Consider the following 25,909-nt stretch of genomic DNA (forward strand, 5'->3'; position numbering starts at 1 on the left):
GATGTGCCTATCACTCTCATGGCCACAGGTGAATACAACTAAAAAGAAAAAGAAAACAATTAAATGTGGCTTACTGAACATAAGATCTCTCTCTTCAAAGACTTTGCTAGTTAGTGACCTGATTTGTGACAATCAGATTGATTTATTTTGCCTCACAGAAACCTGGTTGCAGCAAGAGGATTATGTTACTATAAATGAGTCAACTCCTACTAATTATTTAAATTTTCACATTCCTCGAAATACTGGGCGAGGAGGAGGAGTAGCAACCATCTTTCAGTCGGATTTATTGACTAGTCCCAGACCAATCAATAGCTACAACTCTTTTGAATATTTAATCCTTAGTTTTCTGAAGCACGTAGTGAGCGGAGGTTGTCAACTTTCTGCCGAATCAACAGCTATACAAAACTCCGGGTTAGAAAACCTAATGGAAAGGGTTTCCATGCCGAGCAGCTACATTCAAACCTTCCATTACCCAGTACAATGCAAAATGTGGATAGTTGGATAAAACATGCAGAAAGTTATTTCATGCTGCCGACTATGTGGGAACAGTTCGGCAACAGCCTCTTCCAGTTCAAAGCAAGCAACAAAGAAAGGACCACACAGAGATGGATGAGCACGTTTGGTGAGGGAGAGCTTGAACTGAACCCTGCAATCAACTGGATTCACCACCTCACAAATACTCTCCTGGAAGAATGGTCAAAAATTCCCACATCTCTTGTGGACAACAACCCAACGAGAGTTGAAGCGTTACAGCAGCAAACGGTGGGCCAACATCATATTAAAGTCTACAGATTAAGAATAGGATATGACTAAACTTAATATGTGTGTAAAGGGATGCATCTCAATACGTCTGGCAAAATATTATATGTTAACATGCAAACTTGGATCCTACATGAAACCAAGAAATAACTACGAGTTTATTAATGGGCTTCTACAGATGTATTCCATTATAATTACATTCTGTTTACTGCAAAAAGCTAGTTTAAAGTACACTGTCATGCACATCGGCTTAGCCTTCCAAAATGCTGGAATGATTCTTGTTTTCATACATAAAATAACAGTTGAATGAGCAGCCCTGGATGTTATCAACAGCTGGCTCCATCAGCGGTTTAGTGCACACTAACAATGTAATAGTGCTGTTTGGACTGGCTGACCATGATAGGCTGGAAAGGCAGAGGTAATGGGAAGGTTCTGTCTATAATGAGATGAAGCTAGAGTCTTATTCAGATCTGCAGGAGATGAAAGTGGAGTCCACCTGGTTTCTTTATGGCATCACATTTATGGCGTCCCTGCGGCATTTGGTGCAGGACTTGGGTTTGGAGGATTTAGCTTCATGGTGCAGAAAAAGTCCACTAGCTGAGCCGGTACTTCAGCCAACACGCTCTTTGCAAGGGCCTCGGGAGGAGCCTAAAGCAATAAAACAGTAGATTTTTTTTAAAACAGTAAAAACCAAACAGCATATTAATGATGCAACTGAGTCTTTCTGTTATTTAGAGCTGATATATGGAAATGCAGGGAGGAGTGACAAGCAGGATGCCATGCTGATGAAGGCAGTTAAGAGGAAGATTCCTGATTTTGATTTTGTGAATGTTAGCCACCGCAAGCTAATTCTATACAAATCCCCGTCGTATACAAACTGAAATAGTTATGCAAAAGAAGCTACAACTACCTCGGTTTCAGAACGAGCAAGGGTCTCAAGACAATGTGAGAAGATGTTAGAGGACAGCAAAGTGATCAAAATTAGGAAATCCCTCTCTCTGACGTTTCATGCCACTGATTAGTGAGAACCTATTCAGAGCTAACATTTGTTCTGGCTGATCAGATTAAAAGTGGACACAGATGGAGGAAGTACAGTTTAAATGTAAATCTGTTCTTGGACACACTGAAGGATCGCCTTTCAGAGCGGATGAAAATTCACAAAAGAGAGTTTTCTCTGTTCTCTTGTTTTTCTGGTTTCATTACTGGATTTCTGGTAAAACAAAAAAATAAAGTCACATAAGTTTCCAAGGTCTTTCATTCACAGTTCCCCATTCCTCATAGTTAACTCCAATTTCTGCATGGAAGCAGCTTTACAGTGCCTTGCAAAAGAATTTGAACCTTTTCACATTTTGTCACGCTGCAACCACTAACTCCAATTTGTGATGGACCAACACAAACTAGTGCACATTTGGGAAGTAAAAGGAAAATGAAATATTGTCCTTTATTTATTTTTTTACAATAAAAATTCTGAAAATCGCGCCGTGCATTTGGATTAGCGCTCCTCAGTCGATACTTTGTAGAAAAAACATTTTAGAAAAACCCATTCTTCTTTTAGAAATAGCTCAAGCTCAATCAAATTGGATGGAGGGCATCTGCGAATGCCCATTTTTAAATCTTTCACCAGATTCACACTCAGATTTAGGTCTGGACTTTAACTAGGCCATTATAACACATTAATGTAATTTGACTTCTAACAGGTTTCCCTCCAGGATTTTCCTGTATTTATTTCTATCCATCTCCTCATCAACTATGACCAGCTTCCCTGTCCCTGCTGAAGAGAAGCAACACCCCAGCACAATTCTGCCACAGCCATCTTAAACAATGGAGACGGTGTATTTAAGGCATGTGCAATGGTAATTTTTCGCCACACAATGGCTTTTATTTTGCATTCTCTTATAGAGGCAATATTTGTGGAGTGTACGACTAATAGTTGTCCTGTCAAGAGATTTCCCACCTGAGCTGATTTATACTCTCCTTGCCTGGTTTTACAGTTGAGGTGCTGGGTTTGGTAGACCTGCAGATGTGCTATACATTTGGTTTTATTCGGAGATATCAGAGAAAAGGGGCTGAACATAAATTCGTGCTACATTTTACACTCAGATTTCTTGGTAGAAATTTTAAAAACCTTCTCCCCTCCAATTCACAATTATCTGCAACTTTGTGTTGGTCTATCAAATAAAATCCAAATATAATACATTAAAGTTTGTTGTAATGAAGGTCCATTATGGGTCGGTTCAAATGCATGTGAAGTAGCATTTTAATCCCAGATGTGAAGATATGCACTTGGACTTGTCCATTTGGGATCAGATCACCCAAAACAAATATTAATAGCAGGTCAGAAAAGGGCCTGAGACCGTTATTTGTAGAGGCAGAGCATAAATAAATGAAGGGCTTAATGATTCATCATAAGTATGTGTACCCCTAAGAAGGACTTGGATCTTGGGGAGGCTTCAGTTTGAATAAACTGAAGAAGGAGGTTACTTGCTGAGGCAACTCGGCTAATACGCTTTGTGCAAGAGCTTGGCTGGGTGCCTGAAAAAACAAGATAGATAAACAATGTAAACACAAAAACTAAGTGAGCTCTTTGCTGAGGAGCTTGGCATCCATTGATCTGAAGTATCAGAAGACTTTGCTCTGCTATGACAAGGCCACCATTTTGAAATCGGCCCAATCAAACATGACAAAGTGAAATGCATGCAGTTTTTATTGTAATGGGTTAGCTTCTTAAAACAGAAAAATAAAGCTGAATCAGCTGAAATCACAGCAAACGCTGCTCCCTATTCTGTCTTAAAAAAGCAGAGGAATGGAAAGAAGAAGAGTGATATACACTATTTGACTAACTTACATTCTGAAACTGCCTGAAGGGAACAAACTGGACGATATCTCTCATGGCGGCCTCGCCCGACAGAGAACGCAGACGACCGTCGTCTCCGTCCAGGAACTCCATGGCGCTGAAGTCCGCCGCTCCCACCCCGACGATGATGATGGACATGGGGAGCCGGGAGGCGTTGACGATGGCGTTGCGCGTCTCGTCCATGTCTGTGATTACCCCATCAGTGATGATCAGCAGGACAAAGTATTGCTGTAGGAGGGCAGAGACAACACCGCATTTAGAGCAACAACAACAATTAGTAATCTGAAAATAGCATAAACAGAGATTCAGTGAGCTTTTAACCCCAGGGAATGTTGAGTTGGATGAAGTCATTTATAACTTGTTTTCCAGTAGGAAGATTATACAGGAAGCTGGCTCTAAAGTGAACACTTGTAGAGGGTGTAGTGACAGTACAGAAAGGGTACAGAGGCAATCAGGATACTTGCAAACAAGTTTTGAACAAGTTTACACAAACTCATTATAGACATGAATGTCATATTTATCTAGAGATAACCTTGATTTTGATTTATTTATCCATTTCCTTTCCAAGGAGGCATAGTAACAAAAGTGATTCAAAAAACACAAAAATTCATCACACAAGTTTCAATTTATTCCAGATTTTCTCAAATCCACAAATAATACATACACATTAAAAATATACATTGACCTAACATATCTTTGGCTTGCACCCCTTGTGTAGCCACCAGCTAGCTTCTGTCATAATGCTGGTTAGTTTTAGCACTGTTGTCAGAATTGAAAGAGATCATTTAAATGAGTTGGTTTCCTGGTGTGCACCAAGGTTTAATGTACGCTTTGTCCATTCCAAAAGCAGTTCTGATGTATAATTGGGATTAAAAGCCAAGTCTGTGTCAGAAACCGAGCCATCTTAAATAAACCGCCAATGCCAGAAGCTTGTGTATTACTACAAAAACGATTCTGTTTAGGTTCAACCTGATATCAGTGAGTCTATGTCTAGACTGTACGAACAATTTTGATCCTCTGGGTTAGAAAAAAATCCACAATAAATTGAAACAAGTGCACCCAATTCTAGATTTTAAAACCATTCAAACAGACGTATAAACATTTCACTCTGAAAAAGGAACAGAGCAAAAGAAATCATTAAAAGCCCAAAATTATTATGACCTCCAAACTGCATTGCTGCTTAATAAGTAAGGTAGTCCTGAAACGTATAGATGAATAATCTGTATTTCTATGGGTGTTTGCTATTTCTCAAGGAATCTCCTGTAACCATAATTGATTTTGACTTGGCTGTCACCAAAAGTCCTGCTGATGTTTTACTGCCTTGACAACAGTGGCGAATCCTATGCTGAACTGATTTATACAAGAAACACGGCCTTGTGTTTGATAGCGCTAAAATAAGGAAAATATTTCCAAACACATAGCGTAGAGTCTTGCCTCATGAAGAAATGGAGCTATGCATACTCACTGATGCAGTGGTCTGTTGGAGGGCTTGCTTAGCAAAACAGGCTACATGATTGATGATAGGGGAGAAGTTGGTGGGACCGTAGAGTTTGACCTGGGGGAGACACGCCCTGTAGGCCTCCACCACGCCTACAACACCTGCAGCACAACGGCAGATCAAACTAGCATTAACATAACGAAAGCTGACACCTCCAGTATGCGTTGGTTTCAAAGTTAAGTTTCCACACCTGCACAAAATGGATTGGATGAGTTGAAGTTGAGAGGAAACTCGTGGGAAACCTGTAAAATGATATCATCAGTTTCAAAGTATTGGGGTCCAAAAACAACCATGTTTCTATCTGATAACAAAACCCCGGTTCAGGCGTTTTGGAGCTATTAGTCGTGTCACGTTTCAGCATGAGATTTACCTGCCATGAGGGCGGAATCTGGGCTCCAAAGCCAAATGCCGGGAACTTCTTATCACTGTAAAAGGAGACAAATCATGCTGGTAAAAGAAGCAACAAAATAGGTTTTCATTTAAATTCCCTGGCACAACCTGCTGCTGCTCCTCCTGAAGTAATATATTCATCACTTACACTGGAGGGATTTTAGCTTTTGTTGTTCTCCGAGTTGGGAGTGATCGAACATGCGAAACGTGTTCCTACCTGTCATAGTCCTGAATGACGTTGCCCACAGACCAAATAGCACTGAGGTACTCGTTAACGCCCTGAGGACTGATGTAATGCAGGGACTGAGGAGACCTGGGATCCCCGTTGGAGCCGGTGAAGTCGATAGCCACCTGTTGGGAAAAAAATGGATGCATAAAAACCAGCAGATGTCCAGTTTGGGTCAGATGTTTACATACACTATTTGTTGGGCTTGGATGCCACATTGATTTTAGGCTTTTACTGATGTACTTTATTATTATTATTATTAAAAACAAGTATGTACTTGTAATGGTGCGTTAAAGTTATAAACATAGGCGCAGATACAAACATTCACTTGCATTAATATGTGGTTAATTTTCCCTTAGCAACTCGTACCTTTCTTTAGCCATCAATAAGCTCTTGTGAACATTCTGGCTCGATTTTTGACCACTTGTTTTTATCAGAAATGGTAGAGCTCATTTCAATTTTTAACCAAAGATGAGGAAACCAGTTAGGTTGTTTAGAAACAAAACATTATGAAGAGTTTCAAACTAATTATTAACCTGAAGCTGTTGGAACACCATTGTCATAGTCCACAATGAAGTGAGTTAAACATCAGCATGTACGTTGGGGGTGGCAACCAATGAAGAAGTGCCCGCTCCAAAATCAACCCCCAAGTTTGGAAACAATTTTACACACAAGGTCTTGTTGGAAAAGAAAGGGACAATGATTCCCAACACCCATCAAAAATAGTTTGGGATTGGATAAAATAGGCTACCATTAATATTATGGAATAGGCCTAACATCAGCCTTGGGCAACACTTAAAGGCCTGGTCTGTACCAGGAAACCCAACAAATGTATTTGTGCTACCATTGATATCCAGCCAGAACTATACCAGAAACTTGCCGATACCAAAAAAGTGCCAAGAAAGTGCCAGTATGCAGAATTTTGAGTCACAAAAAATGCAAACTTGTCAAACAAATTCTTCCTTTTAAAAAGTTGTGTGTTGTACCAGCTTGTAAAAATGAACAGTTCAACAGTATCATTAAAAGCTTGAAATCAATCAAACATTCATGCCGATGATGACTTTATGTAAACCTCTGACAGGCAGAGTAGGCGCTGCTAGAATGTACCAATGAGAAATAAAACAGATAAACAGTGAGCGTTTGTGAAGAAGCTAAAACTCACAGTGAAGTTGATCTGACAGCCGCCCATGATATAATCCAGGAATGTATACTCCTTTACAACCTAGAAGAAAAAGCATTAGTTGTACACACCTCTGAACAATGCCCACATTCATACAACGGACCACAAACACAGCAGATGCCCCACCTGGCAAAACTTCACGCTCACAATGCCAGAGTTCTTGTAGCCTTTCTTTTTCTGTTTCTTTTTACTGTTGATGCACTCAAACTCCGCCTGCGGAACGAGACGATGATGGTGGATTTATTACGACAGGAACAGCAAGAGAACAGAGAGGCTTGAAAAAATAATCTCAAACTAATAACATTATAGCATACTATGATACGGTAATAAATGAACAAAGAACAAGGATGTGAACAAGGATAGAGGCCAATATTTTTCAGAACAGGCTACAGGTGGAACCATCTGCTTCTACCTCTTCTGGCTTTCATTGGCGCCTGTTGTCAGACTTCTACAACAGCCTGTGAAACTCGTACCCAACAGGGTGGTATCTCAGAACAATAAGACAACATAAAATATGACCAAATAGTATCAGGATCAATGGGATGTTTTAGGTATTGGTTGGCCACAACGTCCAAACAATGCTTGCTCAAGCACATGGTTTATACCGGAGAGGTCTGCGATGCTTCCTGGAGTCGTTTCATTGTGGTCTCGAAGGATCCGATAAGATCGTGTGAGCCGTCATCGTCATAGTCGTAGCAATCAACCTAGAAACAGTGAACCAAATTAGGCTGTAGTTGCGCTGTAAATGAAAACCACACACCACAGCATAGTGAAACTATTCATCTCAACTCTTTTTAGATTATTTAGGTTCCAACCATAAACTTCAACATATTTTACTGGGAGTTTATGTGACAGACCAACACATAGCAGTGCATGATTGTAAAGTAGAACTATAGGTGTGTTACGAACAGAAATATGAAAAGTGTGGCGTGCATTTCTATCCTGTGCATTTAACTGTTGTTGGGACCCCAGCCATGGGGACAAAATTAAAGGCCAGTACGAGCTTTTCTGGAACTTTCAAAATAAATCACATTAACCTATTTCCAGCACAGCCAGAAACGGAATAACAGCGGACTTCTTGTGACGTCACTGTCCAAATAAAAACACAGGTTTTGCAACAATCTGACCTCTTCCACACAGGTCCCCAGCAGAACTGGACGGAGGGACACAACGCGCTAATGTCTCTTTGCTGGCAAACAGATATAACTCTTCAAACTGGATCCAAGAGTGTCATACGATCATCGATCATATGCACTAAGTTAAGTAAGAATGAATTGCTGTTTGTGTATCTGGTATTTATTCATGAACGGGGTAATTAAGGAACAAGCGTGGCTTGACTTTCTCTCTGAGGTCTACAGAAGCAAACTGTGTTCCAGAGAGTTCCCAGCAGAGATCCTGTCTCTACGACGCAGAGTAGAGCAGCGGAGTGATTTATTTTGAAAGTTCCAGAAAAGTTCTTCTGTTGTACCCATGGCTGTGGTCCCAACAGAGGACGTCAATGGTACGGCAGCCTCACTCCTGTCTGTCTGCCACAGGGCAACTGTGGCTACAATATTAGCTCACCACTGTCCATGTGTGAATGCGTGGATGACTGTAGTGTAAAGAGCTTTGGGGTCTCTGGGGACTTGATAAGTGCTCTACAAGTTCATGCCATTTACCATTCATCTTCTAGAACTATGCCCTGTCTGATGCTCTTTTTGAGCTGCACCACGGACAGGCAGATGAGGTGGTACAGCTGTTATTTACGAAAGGGTCTTTTCCTGTCAAACTATCTATTAAAATACTCCTTTGAAATTATCATGTTCAAGAGCCCATAAATGCCATTTTGATTTATCGTCCAACTGGAAACTCTTTCATCGTTTCCCTCAAACTTTGAGAATTTTTGTTTCATCTTTTAAACAGTGAAACTGAATAGGATCATCATCACTGGGGACTTTAACAATCATGTTAGCGATCGATCCAGCGACTCTGTTGGGGACTTCCTCAACATTACAGACTGTTTTAACATCTATCAGCATGTGTTCGAGCCTACTCACACTGCGGGACACACTCTGGACCTGCTCTTTACTTATGGTCTCCCTCTTAATAACTTGGACATAAAAGATGTCGTTTATACTGACCATAAGGTGATCTCTTTTAATGTTTCTCTTCACTTGGAAACAGGTTTTTACTAAAGGCAGGCGCTTTATTGATAGTTCTGTAACTGCAAAGTTTTCTTCTCTTTTTACGTTTACAACATCTGATGATAATGTTGAGATTAGTGTCAACTCTTTCAATTAACACCGCCTTGCTATTTGTAAGAATGTTGCTCCATACAAAACCTATTAAAGGTCCTGTTTGTCCTTGTTCACCACAGTTAAGAAATCAAACTCGTGAACTTAAGACACTCTTGCCGGTAAAAAGAGCGTCTGTGGAAAAGCACAGTTCCAGTTATCCACCCCAAATATTTTAAAGAATCTCTGGCTTCTTATAATAAGGTGGTTAATGATGCTGTGTCATTGTATTTTAGAAATCAAATCAGAATAAAAACAATCCCAAAGTGTTATTTAATACTATTAACACCATTGTATGCTGGGTTAACCTCAGATGAGGACTGTAATAATGTTACTCAATGTCCTTATAAAGAAGGTGATGGACTAGAGATCTAATGTTTCCCCAGGCTCCTTTTCCTATGATGATGAGTCTCAGGGTTTTGAACCATTTACTTCTTTTGTTTCAATTACATTAAATGACCTGACCTCTTTAATAGGAAAGATGAAACACTCTACTTGCTATTTAGAAGTATTACCCCCCCTTCTTTATTTGTTCAGTCACTAACCTGCATTGGTCCTTCAGAACAGTCAATAATTAACAACTCTCTGAGGCAAGGTTATGTTCCATCTTACTTCAAAATTGCTGAGGTGACCCCTGTCCTAAAGAAACATAATCTTGATATCAGCTTGTTTTCCAACTTTCATCCTATTTCCAAGCTGCCTTTTATCAGTAAATTATTAAGAAAAGTTGTTGAAACCCAGCTCAGATCCTTGTTGTGTAGGCTTCAGATCTTTAAACCTTTTCAGTCTGGCTTTCCTAAACGGCACTCTACTGAGACTGTCTTGATTGGTGGACATGGGGACATGATTTAATGGCTTCTGATGCAGGAACATGTTCTGTGTTGGTTCTACTTGATCTCAGTGCCACTCTTGATACTGTCGACCACACAACTTTGTTAAATAAGCTGAAGATTCTGGCTGGTATTTCTGGCTTTGCATTGAACTGGTTCTCTTCTTGTCTATCTGATAGGAAACTCTACATCAAGACAGACAAGTTCTCTTCGGACTATGCTCCTTTAACAAGTGGTGTTACACGGGTCGGTTCTGGGCCGATTATTGTTTTCTTATAACATTCTTCCTTTAGCTGGCATTATTCGGTCTTTTCCTGATGTCCCCTTTAACATCTATGCAGATGACATCAAACCGTTTGTATCTTTTAAACATCACCAGCTTAAACCTCACCCTTGTCAATGTTTATCTCGGATCAGTGACTGGCTCTCCAACTGTTTTCTAGTTTAAATGCTAATAAGACAGATACCTTATTAATAGTCCCTTTTTCACTTATCAGACAGTACCCCCTTTTGCCCAGCAACCAAATCCAATGTAAAAAACCTAGGAGTTACATTTGACTCTTCAAGCTTTGACTAACACATTCGATATATTTCTCGTCCCTATTTCTTTTATTTAAGAAACATTTCTGAAATACGAGATATGATCTCTCAAGCAGATCTACAGAATATCATTCATGTATTTGTGTCATCCTGTTTAGATTACTGTAATGCTCTTTTTACCAGTCTGGACAAATCGATTTCACGTCTGCAAACTATTGAGAATGCAGCAGCCAGACTTCTTACCAGATCTAGTTAACACTCTCATATCTCCCCAGTCTACGCTGGCTCCCAGTGGATTTTAGAATCTGGTTTAAAATTCTGGTTCTCACCAACATGGCTGTAAAGGGCCAGGCTCCTGGCTCCTTTAGCAAAATAATGTAGCCTTCGTACCCAAGCCCAGAATATCCTGGCTGTTCCTTGTACAAGGCTCAAACTAAAAGGGGGATCAGGCATTTCAGTCTGTGGCTCCTATACTGTGAAACAGCTTTGTCCTGCAAAAACAATTAAAAGTGTTTTTTCCACCAGGCTTCTTTGTCATGATTTTATTGTGCTTTTTATATGCTTGTTTTTTTTATATTAAGTGTAATTTAATGTGTTTTATGTTGCACAGCGTTTTGTGACTTACTTACTGCCGCATAAAACCAAAATTGAACATTTTGGCCTGCAACCAAAATGTCAAGTGTGACAGAAAACTAACTAACTCTTAACGCTGCGTATCACCCTCAGGACACAATCAGCAACATGAAACATGGTGGTGGCAACATCATGCTGTGGGAATGCAATGTATCATTTTCTTTCATTTGCCAATTATGCATGACCTTGTGTTGGTCTGTCACACAAAATAAATAAAGTACATTAGTGTTTGTGGTGGAAAAATGACAAAATGTGATTAAGTTTAACGAGCATGAATACTTTTGCAAGATGAGGTCTTTGTTCCCAGTGCAAGAATGCATGGTTCTAGCCAGGTCACAGACTACAAATAAAACGGTCAACGTATCGACCGAAACGGAACAAGCCATGACAAAAATCTGACCACAACCCAAACCACAGTCTGTTTAAGGTTTACAGGAAAACATGTGATTTGTGTTTGATTGTGTTTGAGGTGTCTCTTGGAAGGTGAAAAACACAGATGAAACAAACATGCAAGAATAAAATAAAAATAAATAACTCAGAAAGAAGGTAAAATCCTTTAAAGTTCTGCTTTAGACTAATGCTTCTACATCAAGATTGTTCTAGATGATACTAAGTCAGAGGTGAAAACAACATTCCTGGTCTCGTTGTGTTCCTGTACTTCATTCACTCTCATACCTCACCCAGTACGTAATGGAAAGATGAAAAAGACAATACCGTGGCACACTAAATAACTCACTTGTCCTGCATGCTCCTTCCTGATAGGCTCACTTCAGAGGTTAAAGAAATAATATACATCATCAAGCTACCATTAAATACACAACACATGTCTTTGTATGTTCTGAGATTTTGCAAACAAAAGGGTGACTGTAGGTGCATCCAGATGACTCATTTCATGCTCAGAAGACAAAGACCATATTTACTTTAATTGATTTCTCCAAGTCTCCTCCACACAGAGACTGCAGGGGGATTTTAAATGGCTTCCATGTTGGGTTCAAGTTATTCTTCACCACCTGAAAACAAAGTTTAGGGAAATCACACAGAGGTAGATTTTTGGATCTGTCACATTAATAAATCTAACTTGAGGCATTTTTAACCATTTGGGTTCACAGTAACTACATAATTTTGCTCTAAAATCACAATATAGGTAAATAACAGCTGAAGCAGCCGTTGAAGCAAGATGGTCCACTAATATTGTACCTGGTCCTTAAGATCTGGTAGACCAGTAGTGAGTCAGCTGTAATGTCTGAGCTGATCCCAAATAGGTGTGATTGGGAACAGGTAGACGGACCTGGGTCACCATGGGAGGATTTCCACATTACACAGGCAGTCCATGGGCACATATGTTGCATGCGAACAGCTATTGTTTGGCTGAAAGACAGAACCATGCTGCTTTCTCAGAAGGAGTCAGACAGGATGTCAATAATGTAGCATGTACAGAATCACCACCAGAGGTGTCCTGAAGTCAGAGCTACTGGCTTCAGAGACCATGTTGTCACAAGCAATACAGGTGTGTCTCTCCTTAACACCAGTATGAATGGTTCTTCTGGTCTTAGATACATCACAAACACTGTCTTCTCAAGCCCAGTGTTAAAGGCAGCCTAACCATTGACTGGAAAACCTGCAGAGCAGCTAACGACATTCACCAGCATTCTGTGAGCAATGATGCAGGCTTTAAGAAAGAGTCCAGTAGATGGGTCCAGATGCCAGGCCCAGATATCAGAGAGTTTTGTGATGATCGGCAAACAATGCATCATGTTTTTTTTCCTGGAGTGGCGATCTAAACTTTCAGAACATCTATTGGTGCCCTCATTTACCCACTGGTTCCAACATCATCCCAGCATATGCCTGGCACCGTACAACCGTCCGGCTTCAGGTAAACCAAACCTTACCTGTATGTGACCTCAATCAACCTCTACCACTAGCTGGTAATGCTGTCTTTTGAATCACCAATCGGTAGGGGGAACGCTGGAGGTGAAAAACAATCAATAAAATAAAACCATTCTATAATAGAAAACTTACCACATTAGCTTATGTGGTCCAACACACACACGCACACACACACGCACTAATGTGGTGAGCCTCTTTCCTTATTCAAAATAAGAAAAACAGCCTAAACATTTACTTCTACAATGGGCCTCAGCTGTTCCCCTGTTTGGCGAGAGCACAGATAGAGGGTTATCACAAGCACTCATGTCACCATCACTGGGATCAGTTATACTGATCTTGATTCAGTGTGCAACATTATGCAAAGTTCATGGTGTAACAGTTACATCACAACTGGTTCCCCTTTCCATTCAGACAGTTAAAACCAAATGAAACCGAGGATTATGGATCAAGCATCAGAGAAACAAAACAGTGCTCACCTAGCTGGTTTATTACCCAGTCAGTTACTTCATCAGACCTTTTCAGACATGGAAACATGGTTGGACAATGAAACTGAAACACCTGTCATTTTAGTGTGGGAGGTTTCATGGCTAAATTGGACCAGCCTGGTAGCCAGTCTTCATTGATTGCACATTGCACCAGTAAGAGCAGAGTGTGAAGGTTCAATTAGCAGGGTAAGAGCACAGTTTTGCTCAAAATATTGAAATGCACACAACATTATGGGTGACATACCAGAGTTCAAAAGAGGACAAATTGTTGGTGCACGTCTTGCTGGCGCATCTGTGACCAAGACAGCAAGTCTTTGTGATGTATCAAGAGCCACGGTATCCAGGGTAATGTCAGCATACCACCAAGAAGGACGAACCACATCCAACAGGATTAACTGTGGACGCAAGAGGAAGCTGTCTAAAAGGGATGTTCGGGTGCTAACTCAATTCAATTCAATTCAATTCAAAGATACTTTATTGATCCCCGAGGGGAAATTAGAATTCCAGTACAACCCATCCAAACATACATCATGACACAAGACAAGGGGGGGATGGGTCACCGAGACTTTGCTGCCCACTCACAGGCGCTGCCCTTGCTAGATGAGAAAAGAGGCCACATTAGGTAAGTAGAGGGAACGAAAATCATATTTCACACTTTATCCTTAGCAAGATACAGTTTGAGATTGCAAAAAACCTCAGCACAAAGAAGCAACAAGTTGACAAAACAACATCATGCTGGGAACGGTGAAGGCGATGTGAGGGGTGCATATGTTTATCTTGAGCATGTGTGTGTGTGCAAGTGAGTGTGTGCAAGTAAGTCCATGAAGCACTGTCCCAGAGGCCATTGTCCTTGATGGTTCGTTGGAATGTACATCAACCGGCCACAAAGTTCTGAGCAGGTCCACAGATGTCCTCAGGGAAGGAAGGGGGCAGATAGAGCAGAGCGTCATGTTTACATAACTTCCAGGAGAGGTTGAAGATAGCCAGCCATCAAGGCCGCGCAGGGGAGCCAGATTCAGAAATACAATAATTATTTGGGTTAGGCTGACTCTTAATTTTCTGTCAGCCTTGAGAGTCTTGCTGGTGCTTCTCAAAGGCGAATCCAAACAGCCAAATTCCTGGTCTTTCTGCCAGATCCAAGCGAACAACTTTCTCCAAGATTTATCCCATTTCACCCCTGAGTCCAGGAACCACAACCTGCCTGCGATCCTGTGTAAGGATTACATCCAGTCTGCGATTCAGCTCACGTAACATCTCAGTCTGAGTGTTGATCACTCTGAAGATCCCATCACACATGCCAGGCAGCCTTACAATGGCCAGAACAGCTGGTGACATTCTCCGAATTTCTTGATATGCCAGGTAACCGCTGACTCCAAAAAGCAGAAATCCTGATATCAAACATCCAATTAACCCGGATTGTATCCAAAAAACATAAAACCACGTCTGCCCAAATCACGGCAGAATTACATGTGCACCTCAACTCTCCTGTTTCCACCAGAACTGTCCGTCAGGAGCTCCACAGGGTCAATATACACGGCCGGGCTGCTATAGCCAAACCTTTGGTCACTCATGCCAATGCCAAACGTTGGTTTCAATAGTGCAAGGAGCACAAATCTTGGGCTGTGGACAATGTGAAACATGTATTGTTCTCTGATGAGTCCACCTTTACTGTTTTCCCCACATCCAGGAGAGTTACGGTGTGGAGAAGCCCCAAAGAAGCGTACCATCCAGACTGTTACATGCCCAGAGTGAAGCATGGGGGTGGATCAGTGATGGTTTGGGCTGCCATATCATGGCATTCCCTTGGCCCAATACTTGTGCTAGATGGGCGCGTCACTGCCAAGGACTACCGAACCATTCTTCAGGACCATGTGCATCCAATGGTTCAAACATTGTATCCTGAAGGCGGTGCCGTGTATCAGGATGACAATGCACCAATACACACAGCAAGACTGGTGAAAGATTGGTTTGATGAACATGAAAGTGAAGTTGAACATCTCCCATGGCCTGCACAGTCACCAGATCTAAATATTATTGAGCCACTTTGGGGTGTTTTGGAGGAGCGAGTCAGGAAATGTTTTCCTCCACCAGTATCACGTAGTGACCTGGCCACTATCCTGCAAGAAGAATGGCTTAAAATCCCTCTGACCACTGTGCAGGACTTGTATATGTTATTCCCAAGATGAATTGACGCTGTATTGGCCGCAAAAGGAGGCCCTACACCATACTAATAAATTATTGTGGTCTAAAACCAGGTGTTTCAGTTTCATTGTCCAACCCCTGTAAGTCAATGATCCAAATTCATGGCTTAATTGAAACATGCTTCAGAGGACAAGCATAAACAAAGCAGCAATTAGCTCAGAAATATTTAGTAAAGCAAGAGGAGTGTTGTATGAAAGTCTTTATGTTCTCAGTTTCAATTAGTTTCTCTGAAAAATTATAAGGTGTGTAATATTCCAACTAGTAGATTCGACTATACAACTTCGATGTTTACATGCCTTTCTTTCCCATGTCCTTCTCAAGTCTCTGATGACTGAAACACATATTCTCTCATTAGATGTATGCCTTTAAAACTGCATTACTATGCTAAGAAATCAAATCCCTTACTTGTTTATATTGTTAACATTTCATACAACACACGAAAAGACTGTTATAAACGATCTCATTAGAAATATAAACATAAAGGGAGGGGGGTAACGCCTGCGGATGTCAAAGTTTTGAATTAATCTAACAGGAAGTACTTTTATTTTGAAGGTCTGGACATGTCTTCATTATGAAGTGCATTAAACAGTGTTTCTTTCTCCTTACTATAAGTTGGAGAATTTGCAGGAACATGAGAAATGCTACTAAACCTGCACTTAAAACATCTGGTGTGAAGCCAAAACAGCAAATATGTTTAAAAGAACACATATTGAATAGCAATGAGTGAGAATGTTGGGATTTTTTCATATAGAAAGAACAGTAAGTGCTTTTATTTTAAAAAAATAAACTGAATACAGTTGTCTTCTTAATGATGCTAACTTAGCAGCAAGAGAATGGTGCCTAATTCATATCTCCTAGTCTGCTCTACTGTCTGCTCGACCGTGAAGCCCGTGTGACGTAAATTTCGTGGTCCGTAACCGCCCACAAGTGTCTGCTAGAAGTCTCCGCTGACGTCCCAGAATGTAGTTACCATGCTGGCTGGGCACAACAACAAGGACAATACAATTATCATTTAAAGGGTGGCGCCAAACACACCTCATTTCTCAGGGAGAACAAGGTTACAAAAGATTCATGGCTACCCTGGTAAGAAATCCCTTTCTTCCTTCTTTTTAGTTCTTTTCTCCTTCTGCCTGTTAGGAATAACATTGCTTACAATTACTTATAGATGAGCTTTCACACACAGACCAGAACGATAAAGCATAAATGCTAATGTTTTTACTTTTCTTGGAATAAAATAATAATCCTAAGTGACATACAGTTTGACGTGAAGTTTGTACCACAATCAACCCAACGCAGTAACTGTAATAGAAGCGATTAGATTGCAGCAGCCACTTAGATTCAAGGTTGGACACCTGCTATTACACACTATCAGATAGACACCAGAATGGTGACACAGTCTACTGATAATCACTGAGGGGGGCAAATCCATTGCATTGGAGTACCAGATATAAAACTACTTGTGACCTTCTTTCGGGGCTCTTCGTCATCCTTCTACAAACGGCAACGGTCTGAGACGGTAGCCTCAGTGCCGATCTGTGTAATCATTCTTCTGCCTAATTTAGATTAAATGTGCTAAAAGTTAGAAACTGTTTGAGAGACTCCGAGGCGTCTGACTGCCAACAGGGTGCGGTAGCTCGGACATGCCTCTCTTAGTAGGCAGCGAATCATTGCTCCCTATCGGTGGGTGAGGAAAACAGTATATCTCTTAGTGAAACGCTGTGCTTGGTTGTCTGTAAAATCCAAGCAAACTAGTGTTCATGGACTCAAAGAAATATGTCAGGTTCAGTTTATGTTGTTCTAAAATAACCTAAAGTCATTTAGGCCAAAGTTTCGTTACAGGGCCAACTGTGGTCAGGGATTACAAGCCATTAATAGCCCACACTCCGCAAACCTTGGTGGTTAATATATCAGATGCACCCTTTAACAAGACAATGTGTGCATCAACAGGCTTACTAGCTTACTTGCATTAGATTGTTCATGAGACTTGAGCTCGAGTCAAGTCAGAAGTCTTCCATCTCTAGTATAACACAGTGCTCTTTATCCATTTTATGTCAGCAGTGGTCTGAAAATGCACTTTAATTATATTATCTTGGGTTTTAGGGCTCGGATACACCAGCCTAACATGAAACAAGAGCAGTGACAGCAATGGTGGACATCTCTGCTGTAACTGAACAGGTGGAATAAGCTACAAATACAATAGGCTAACAGATCATACACTAATAAAAAATACAAGAAAAACAAGAAATTCTTTCAGACTACCAGAAGCAGCACAGACATTGGACTGAGGTGTACCTCTGTCCTGTGAGCCAGCTGCCATCCAGTTTCTGTCTGCTTGTATAATTCCAAATAGGGATCAGACTTCCCGAAGAAATCCTACAAAAGAAAATGAATAAAAGTTAAATAAAGACCAATAAAATGCCCCCGAATGTTTAGAAATTAAAAAACATGTGCTACAAACAGAAACACCCTTACCTTGTTATCCAGCTTTCTTGCCTCCACCTCAAATTTCACTACCCGATTGTCTTTTATTTCCTCTGCACTGATCTGCAACACAAAGGTTAGACTGAATAAATTAAGAGAGGACTTAAAGACACAAACCCTTCTCTCTGTTGCTCTTACTGAACCTTACAGTTATTGTCCCCTTTCCAGCTGGCTTCTTGTTCTTCAGCACCAGTGGTCGGGTCAGCTTCTTACTGGACACAACCTACAGCATATGTAAGTGAAAGGAAAAGAAAAAAGAACAGAGTGAATGTGCTCGATCAGCAAACCACGGCCCCCCATGGGCAAATAGCATCCATAACAGCATGGTGGAGTGAACATCGGAGGTCACATGACAGAGTCTTTCAGCAAGGCTTTACCAGACATAAAACTTTGTCCAGTTAGATTTAAAAATAGAGAAATGGAGACTTCTCCGGAAGCTCACTGCATTCACCGAAGAAAAAAAATGGACATCTTTTGTTATAATTACGAGATCTTGTAATTATGACAAAAGATGTCTATTTTTTTTTTTTTTTTTGGTGCATGCAATGAGCTTCCATACAATTCAGCAACATTAAAAATAAATAAATAAATCTAAGGTTTTATGCTTTGTTCCAGAAGAAGCAACTTCACCTGCCCCAGGGTGGACTCCAGCTCCCCCAGAAAGTCATCATCATTCAGGTCAATTGTCTTGTTATCGATGTCATAAATCCCAAACTTGAGCTTTTGGACAATTTCGAAGTAGTAGTCAATGACAAACTTATGGGCAAACTTTGGACTGAGGCAATTCTGGACCTTCTCTGTGCGTCCCACCTGTTGGGAAAGATGGATGCAGGATGGTGATGAACAGAAGTGTCATAAACTCAAACAAAGCTATAAAGAACGTGTTGAGAGACCATCTGGGCCTTAATGATTAACACAGCCCCGAGAGTAACAGTAACACAACTAAACACACATAGTCACTGGAAAAAGAAATACTGCATGACTGTCAATGCAACAATGAAAAGAATGACTTAAGCTCAATGACTTGTAGGTTGTAAAAGCCCCTTTAGCAGCAATAAGCTAAAGTTTATTGAGGTTTGCACCCATTTGAATCAGTTAAGATCTGGACTTTGACTAGGCCAATGCAAAACCTTGATTGTTTTTTTTTTTTTTCAACAATGAATGCTTCAAACTCTATGCTGAAATCTGTCCAAAGCTGCTAGTGCAGTGTAGCATTTATCAAGGCCAGCCGATCATTCCTGTTTCTCTTTTGTGATGTCATCAACCTAAATACTCACCAGGTGGAAGTAGCTGGTTTTATTTCTTCAGTGGGCTTTTTAGAAACTTTGAGGGGAAAATCCACTTTTCATCAGCAAGCTGTGTTTTTATTGTCAGTGTACAGTTGTTAATAAAAAAAAACACACCACTGTGTGGACAGTCATAAAAGCTTTATTTCCCCCATCACTGTAACCAACAATAAATGCAGTGATATTCCACATACTTAGCTTTTTTTTTTTTTTTTAGACAATAAGAGTTATGACGTATGATTATTCACACTTTAACATTCAGAATATACTTATTATTACTTATATCAAGAACTGCTTGAACAGTTTATGCTGTCGGCGTTACTGACCTCATACCACTGGGAATCAGAGCTGCACATTAAAAGGACACATAAGGGGTCGGATTTGGAGCCGATGTCCGTGTCCAGGAGGTTCTCACAGGACACGGTGAGCTCCACCTTGGTTACACACTGAGCAGCCATGTCTTACTGGTAATAATCTGCAAAAACCACAGGCAACAAAATACACCGAATTACGCAACGTCGAGAACTGTGTAACCCATAAAAATGTTAATGTAACAGGCGTCTAAACGCGCCATTTTGGGTCATACGGACAATGTTTTCCCCTTTAGTTTAACTTCGGGAGTCGCCCCTGCAAATGCGAAACACACCCAGCCCGTTACATCCACTATACTGACCCACTAGAGATCAAACTCGAAGCTAACACTAGCTGCTACCGCGACAGTACAAAAAATAGTACATGTTTTTTAAATACGGCTCGTAGTTGCGTAGTAATGCTACAGGATGTGATGAAAGCTAATGCGTAAAAAAGTACGACTTACTTACTTAAGCTACCAGCCAAACCTGACAAGCAGGATTAATAACTGACAGTTTAGTTGGTTTACCACGTCAACTTCCGCATATTTAGGAGCAAATTTAAATTAAAGCTTGCCGTGCAAAACCAACTAGACGTCGCCGATTATAAATGAATACGCATCAATACCTAAATTGATCCGTCTCTTCTGCCTTGCCTCATGCAGAATGCTTACTTACTCCCCCTGTTCTCCAGAAGCGACGCCCAGCGGAGGTGGAGCTGCTCCGTTTTCAATATATTAGATTAAAACGTCATTTAACTAGGAAAATACTCATTCAGATTACAGATCTCTTTCTCAAAAGGGATCTTGACTAGACCGACGACTGTTCCCGGTGTTGTGCCTGTTAGACAGGTATTCATGCACCTTAAAATTTTCCACATTTTCATAATTTAAAAACCCATGTATTCTTTTCATTTTGTTCCCAATTAAGCAGTAAGTTTGTGTTAGTGTTTCACATACAACCCCATTAAAATGCATGAAACGTTGTGGTTGTAATGTGACAAAATAGGAAGGTTTGACAGGTGTGAACAATTTTTGCATTTGTTATGGGGGATAACCTCTACTGTGAACCCTGAAAAGATGCTTAATTTAAAAATGTTTTGAGTCACAAAACTTTGCATAGTTTTAGTCAGTAAATTAGGAGCATAATAAACCCACACACCTTTATTAGTATCCTTGTTTGTCACACTCAAGTGGAGCAGAACTATCTGTGACCTGAAGGTAATACATATGCCCGTACAGCAGAGGGCGCTGTCTGGTCCGGTATCAGTGTGCAACAACCAGAAATACCGCCATACTCAGGATTATTTTTTAAACAAAAATAGTTTAACAGTGTACAAAACAACTCTTGAATGGGGAGAACTAACATGAGTGGAGGGAAAAAGTATGGAGCAATGGCCTGGGAAAATAAAAACACATTAAAATCAAGTCAACATTAAAATCAACAAGTCATTGTACATTTTCCTTGCAGTTTTGTTGGTTTTTGATATTTTTATTAAGGCCAAATAATTAGTCATTGTTTTAGGCTCTGTGTATGTAAGGTGAATGCACATGTGGCTGCAGCTCAGCCATCTTTATTTTAACTGCCTCTACATTCTGCCAGAAGAAGCACAGTTAAACCAAACATTTCTATCACTTCATAAAATCTTTCTTTATTAACTACAGTAGCTTTAGCTCTTATATACCTAAGGTAACTGCCTAATATGAATTGAAACACAACTTATTATCATGGCATGCAAACAATACACAGTTGAATAGCTGAATTCCTACACCTATGAGGTTAAACAAAAGCAGATTCTTCTCGCCCATCTGTTCAGACTGAGGCCTTTGTGTGAGCTTTACAGGTTGATGTAAGCTCGTACCACCAGGATGAACAATTGTTTTTACCCATGGGCCATTAGAGCTGTCAACTGTCCGAGCTACCGCACCGTGTTGGCAGTCAGACGCCTTGGAGCTCCTCCGGTACTTGAACCCCAGAAGCAATCACACACTTTATCTAACACTGACTCTTCAAGGAACGACTCTCAAACAGTTTCTAACTTTCAGCTCCTTTAATCTAAATTAGGCAGAAGAAGGATTTCACGGATCGGCGCTGAGGTTCCTGTCTCGGACCGTTGCCGTCTGTTAGAGGATGACGAAGAGCCTCAATAGAAGGTCACATGTTAGATAAAGTGTGTGATCGCTTCTGTTGTTCAAGTACCGGAGGAGCTCCGAGGCGTCTGACCGCCAACAGGGTGCGGTAGCTTGGACAAATTGGTGTTCCCGCCCGCGCCCCGGAGGTGGAAACCACTTTTGGATAGGATTGCCACTGAAGGACAACGCGTCACAGCAGCGGCCGCAAACAAAAATGTAGGAGATCCTATTAAAAATCTCCAGTGTTTTTCCTGTAAAAACACTCTGGCTGTGTTGTTAGTTCTGAGTGAGCTGTTTTTGTAATTCTTGGAGGCAGAGAATGATTAAAACATCACAAATAAAAAATAATGCCCTGTTGAAAAATTTAAAACAACAAAAATAATAAAAAGCTAGAAGCACAGCGGAAATGAGCAGCACAATGTGTGTCAGTATATTGTAGGCCCTAAATCGTAAACCGTGTTCAATTATCTATTGCAGTTGTCTGGTCCTCCTCCTCATAGCACAGTATCATAATTTCTCCAACACTCTGGTTTGGTTCCATGAGATCCACATCATCACTTGTGCTTAAATATTCAGTAGACAACATCAGTGTGCTCTGGCACCACATCCATTTGATGTTCTGGTAATCTCAAACCTCTGGTATCACTGGAACCAATTGCACGATCAATACACCTGAGAATGAGAGCTTCAATATACGTTGCACAACAGCATACATAGACTGCGATCACCACAACAGTCAATGACATGAATATACTCACCAGTAGGTTTCCCCATTTTCTAAATCACGTCTCAAACATTTTTGTGAATTGTTCATCGATTCCTGAGTGCAATTTTAATTCAATGGATAGTGATTCCAATCCTTTTAGGGCCTTCGTTAAAGATCCATCAGGTGGTGTAAGTTTTGGGAATAAAAGAACAACAAGCCTCTCTATAAACACCACAAAACCGTCTTCTTTTGCTAGGATCATATCCAAAGCTATTCTATTTTGACAAGAAATAATTTCAACATCCTGTTTACACAGCCTTCAGCTGTCTCTCCTGTTTTGCTTGGTGTCAATTAAAAGATTAGAATCGGTTCTAACAAGAAGCAGTTTGTATTCTAGCAGACGTATCAAATTCAAAAACACATTTTTTGAAAAGTTTTTCCGTGACGAAGTAGGCATCCTGGATGGAGAGGGAAACCAGGACACATCTTTCCTGTCCAGTCAATAGCAATTATTAATTATTATTAAAGCAATTATTCCCCATAAATCAGTTCTGTTCAGCAGCAAGTAAAAGTTCAAAGCCTTGTATCAAGTCAATTTACAATCTAAGTTGCAAACAACATCATCTATAAATAAATAACTCAGAAGCACATGGGAAGTTATAATTTCTATTCATGAAGTTATTCAAATTGATTAAATAGTTGAAGACTCATTTAACCCTTCATGCAAATTATTCCACAATTTCCCACATTCAGAGAAGTAAACATTTGTTTGTTGATCATTCACACAGTTTTACTTTAGAAATCCTTCTCCCCTCTGTGATTTTTGATTTTGTGACCTTATTTCAAATTTACCAGGACACACTCCTTCAAGCTTTAACCCAACAAATAGAATTTGTATTGTTTAATCTTTATCACGTTCTCTCTGTTGAAGTAACCCAGCCCACTCAAAATTTATGAAACAGGTTCCACATAATTGTATTTTGTTAGTTGAAAGCAAAAAGATGAGTTAATCATACCTTTTGACGTTATGGTTACTGGAATAAATTATTTAGTTTCACAAGCACATTTTTGATGTGTTACCTTAGTTTTGTCCTCATCCAAAGTTCCATTTGTTCCTCCTGTTGGTTCTTTGGTTAGAGCCTCCTGTGTGTTATGAGACAAAAACTTCACAGCAGATTAAATAGGTGCTAATTTCATTAGTTCTTGTGCTTATTTTAATCTATTTCCATACCTCAATTGGTCTCTTTTTATGTGTAGTGTAGGCATCAAAAAGGGTCAGAGTATTGTGTTCATTTAATTGTGAATGTAAGTATTAAATCTGAACCATAGATACCATTTTTTAAAATCTGGTTCAATTACATTTAACTGTAACTGAGTCTTGTGGAAAAACGTACCTGTTTAGAAGGCTTAATGAAACTGATGAACACAGAAATGAAGGGCATGTTATGCCTTATACCGTACTCTTAATTTGTCTTACCCAGTTATATAAACAAACCGTACAGTTTCAGTCAGCTATAAATTACACTTTATATTTATTTCAAGTAACTAAAGTTTGTTTCAGTTAACTCAAGTTTTCTCCATTTAGTCCAGTCCAGTAATTCTGTTAAGGTGCATTTCGTCTTGTGTTAAATTTGAGTCTAATTTGATCATTCTGAACCTGACTGGAAAAAGTCAAGCCATCTGTTAAAATCATGTTTTGAGGGGAGAGGTTGTCCCTTTCTGGTGTCATAAAGAACTGACCTAATATTATTATGGTACTGCTGAGGATCAGAGCGTCAGATAGTTTAAAATGTTTTTACCTTTCAAACAGGTGGTCCATGGTCAGGACTGCTTCTCCAGACCTAAAAACTCAAAATTTCAATTAGTTTCATATCAGAGAACAATTTAAATTAAATGTATCCTGCCAGATATACCTTAATTTTTACATAACATGAAACAGACATTCATTTCACAAAAACAGACAGATAAAATGGACAGACATTGGCCACATAAAAGTTTGATTACCCTGTAAATACAGCATTGTAGAGTGGAATCACTTTGTGTCACTTAATGGTTAAAAATTATTTCTTACCCTTTTCTGGTGAGTCGACAATTATTTCCGGGACCCAAACAAGCTCCATCAAACAGTTGTTTTAACTTGTTAAAGCGTCTTTGTGGTTGAAACTTGCTAATATATTTCTCCTCCCTGTCTCCAAGCATTGCTCCAAGAGAACAAGCAGGGAGCTAATTTTCTATTGACGTCTCAGTCATTCTCTCACTTCACACACACTGTCACACACTCTGGCCAACCATGTGGTACAGCACCGTTTCCTGGTCCAAATGAGAGCTTATTTTGTTATCTCTCACACACCAAAGCTTATTCACAGCAGAGTTTATTCAGTGAGCTAGGGCATGTTAGCTTAGCATGTAGCATGTGGCCCTGAAAGTCCGTCAGTCTTAATGTGTCCCCCGTCACTACCTTTCGCTCAATGTTATAGACTCACACCCATTCATACTGGCCAGTTGATGTTACATTTCTATTTTTATACAGCTGTTTATTCAAAAAGGAGTCAGCGGCTTTTCAATTTTGTTATGGAAAAATTAGAGAGCTATCGAAACTCAAGACCCCCTCTCGGTGGTGGCTTTCGTGCTCTTTACGAGAGCAAACAGGAACCATCGAAACCTAAACCGAGGATGCGCATTTATCACTGCGTGTTTTACTCACAAGGAAGTAAGCGGCTTTTTGAATCTTTTAAGAAGTTCAAGGAGCTATTGAAACCCAATACTTCCCCCTTGGCGGCGCTTTTGAATTCCGTTAAGCGGAAATCAGGACCCGTTCAAACCTTAGCCATGTATGGTGCCTCATTCAGGGAGGTAGCTTTTATATTGTGTGCGAGGGAAACCGATCTTCCCTTGCATACAATAAAGGAATTCAAAACCTACACCCTTAGATTTTAGCTGTCTTTTAGAAGAGTGTACCGTTCTTCCTGGGCTGTCACCGTTAAAATCGCACTGCTTATTAACATGTCTTATCATTTATTAATGCGTACGCAACAATTATTCTGAACCATTTCTCTGACTCCAAAGACAAAAACAGCTCACTCAGAACTAACAACACAGCCAGAGTGTTTTTACAGGAAAAACACTGGAGATTTTTAATAGGATCTCCTACCTATTTGTTTGCGGCTGCTGCTGTGACGCGTTGTCCTTCAGTGGCA

General features: G+C 40.2%; 1 protein-coding gene across 4 annotated transcripts; it reads right to left on the minus strand.

Annotated features, from left to right (window-relative positions):
- Window positions 1-899: 899 nt before the first annotated feature.
- cpne3 (copine III) lies at window positions 900-20,568 on the minus strand. Of its 4 annotated transcripts, XM_047350259.1 has the most exons (17): window positions 20,346-20,489; window positions 19,851-19,999; window positions 18,869-19,048; window positions 18,387-18,461; window positions 18,230-18,301; window positions 18,050-18,130; window positions 12,104-12,193; window positions 7,513-7,611; window positions 7,034-7,120; window positions 6,890-6,949; window positions 5,719-5,852; window positions 5,482-5,536; window positions 5,302-5,353; window positions 5,079-5,212; window positions 3,605-3,841; window positions 3,179-3,291; window positions 1,270-1,407 (listed from the first exon to the last, which is right to left on the minus strand). In XM_047350259.1, the coding sequence occupies exons 2-16, from the start codon at window positions 19,980-19,982 to the stop codon at window positions 3,181-3,183; spliced, it is 1,599 nt and encodes a 532-aa protein (XP_047206215.1). In that variant the 5' UTR covers window positions 19,983-19,999; window positions 20,346-20,489; the 3' UTR covers window positions 1,270-1,407; window positions 3,179-3,180. The 4 variants fall into 4 exon arrangements, with proteins under 4 accessions (XP_047206213.1, XP_047206212.1, XP_047206214.1 ...); XM_047350257.1 differs by lacking the exons at window positions 3,179-3,291; window positions 20,346-20,489 and adding an exon at window positions 20,503-20,568 and having other exon boundaries at window positions 900-1,407; XM_047350256.1 differs by lacking the exon at window positions 3,179-3,291 and having other exon boundaries at window positions 900-1,407.
- Window positions 20,569-25,909: the final 5,341 nt, after the last annotated feature.

This window comes from Girardinichthys multiradiatus, chromosome 21, assembly GCF_021462225.1.
Source record: "Girardinichthys multiradiatus isolate DD_20200921_A chromosome 21, DD_fGirMul_XY1, whole genome shotgun sequence".
NCBI lineage: Eukaryota > Metazoa > Chordata > Actinopteri > Cyprinodontiformes > Goodeidae > Girardinichthys > Girardinichthys multiradiatus.

Bases quoted from the DNA above. Each gene is read 5' to 3' on its own strand.
- cpne3 (XM_047350257.1), bottom strand. From the start codon at position 19,982: ATGGCTGCTCAGTGTGTAACCAAGGTGGAGCTCACCGTGTCCTGTGAG. The intron at 12,194-18,049 runs GTACACCTCAGT...CTTTGTTTTCAG, and splicing joins AGCTGGCTCACAGGACAGAG to GTGGTGAAGAATAACTTGAA. The intron at 5,354-5,481 runs GTAAATCTCATG...ATCATTTTACAG, and splicing joins AGATTCCGCCCTCATGGCAG to GTTTCCCACGAGTTTCCTCT.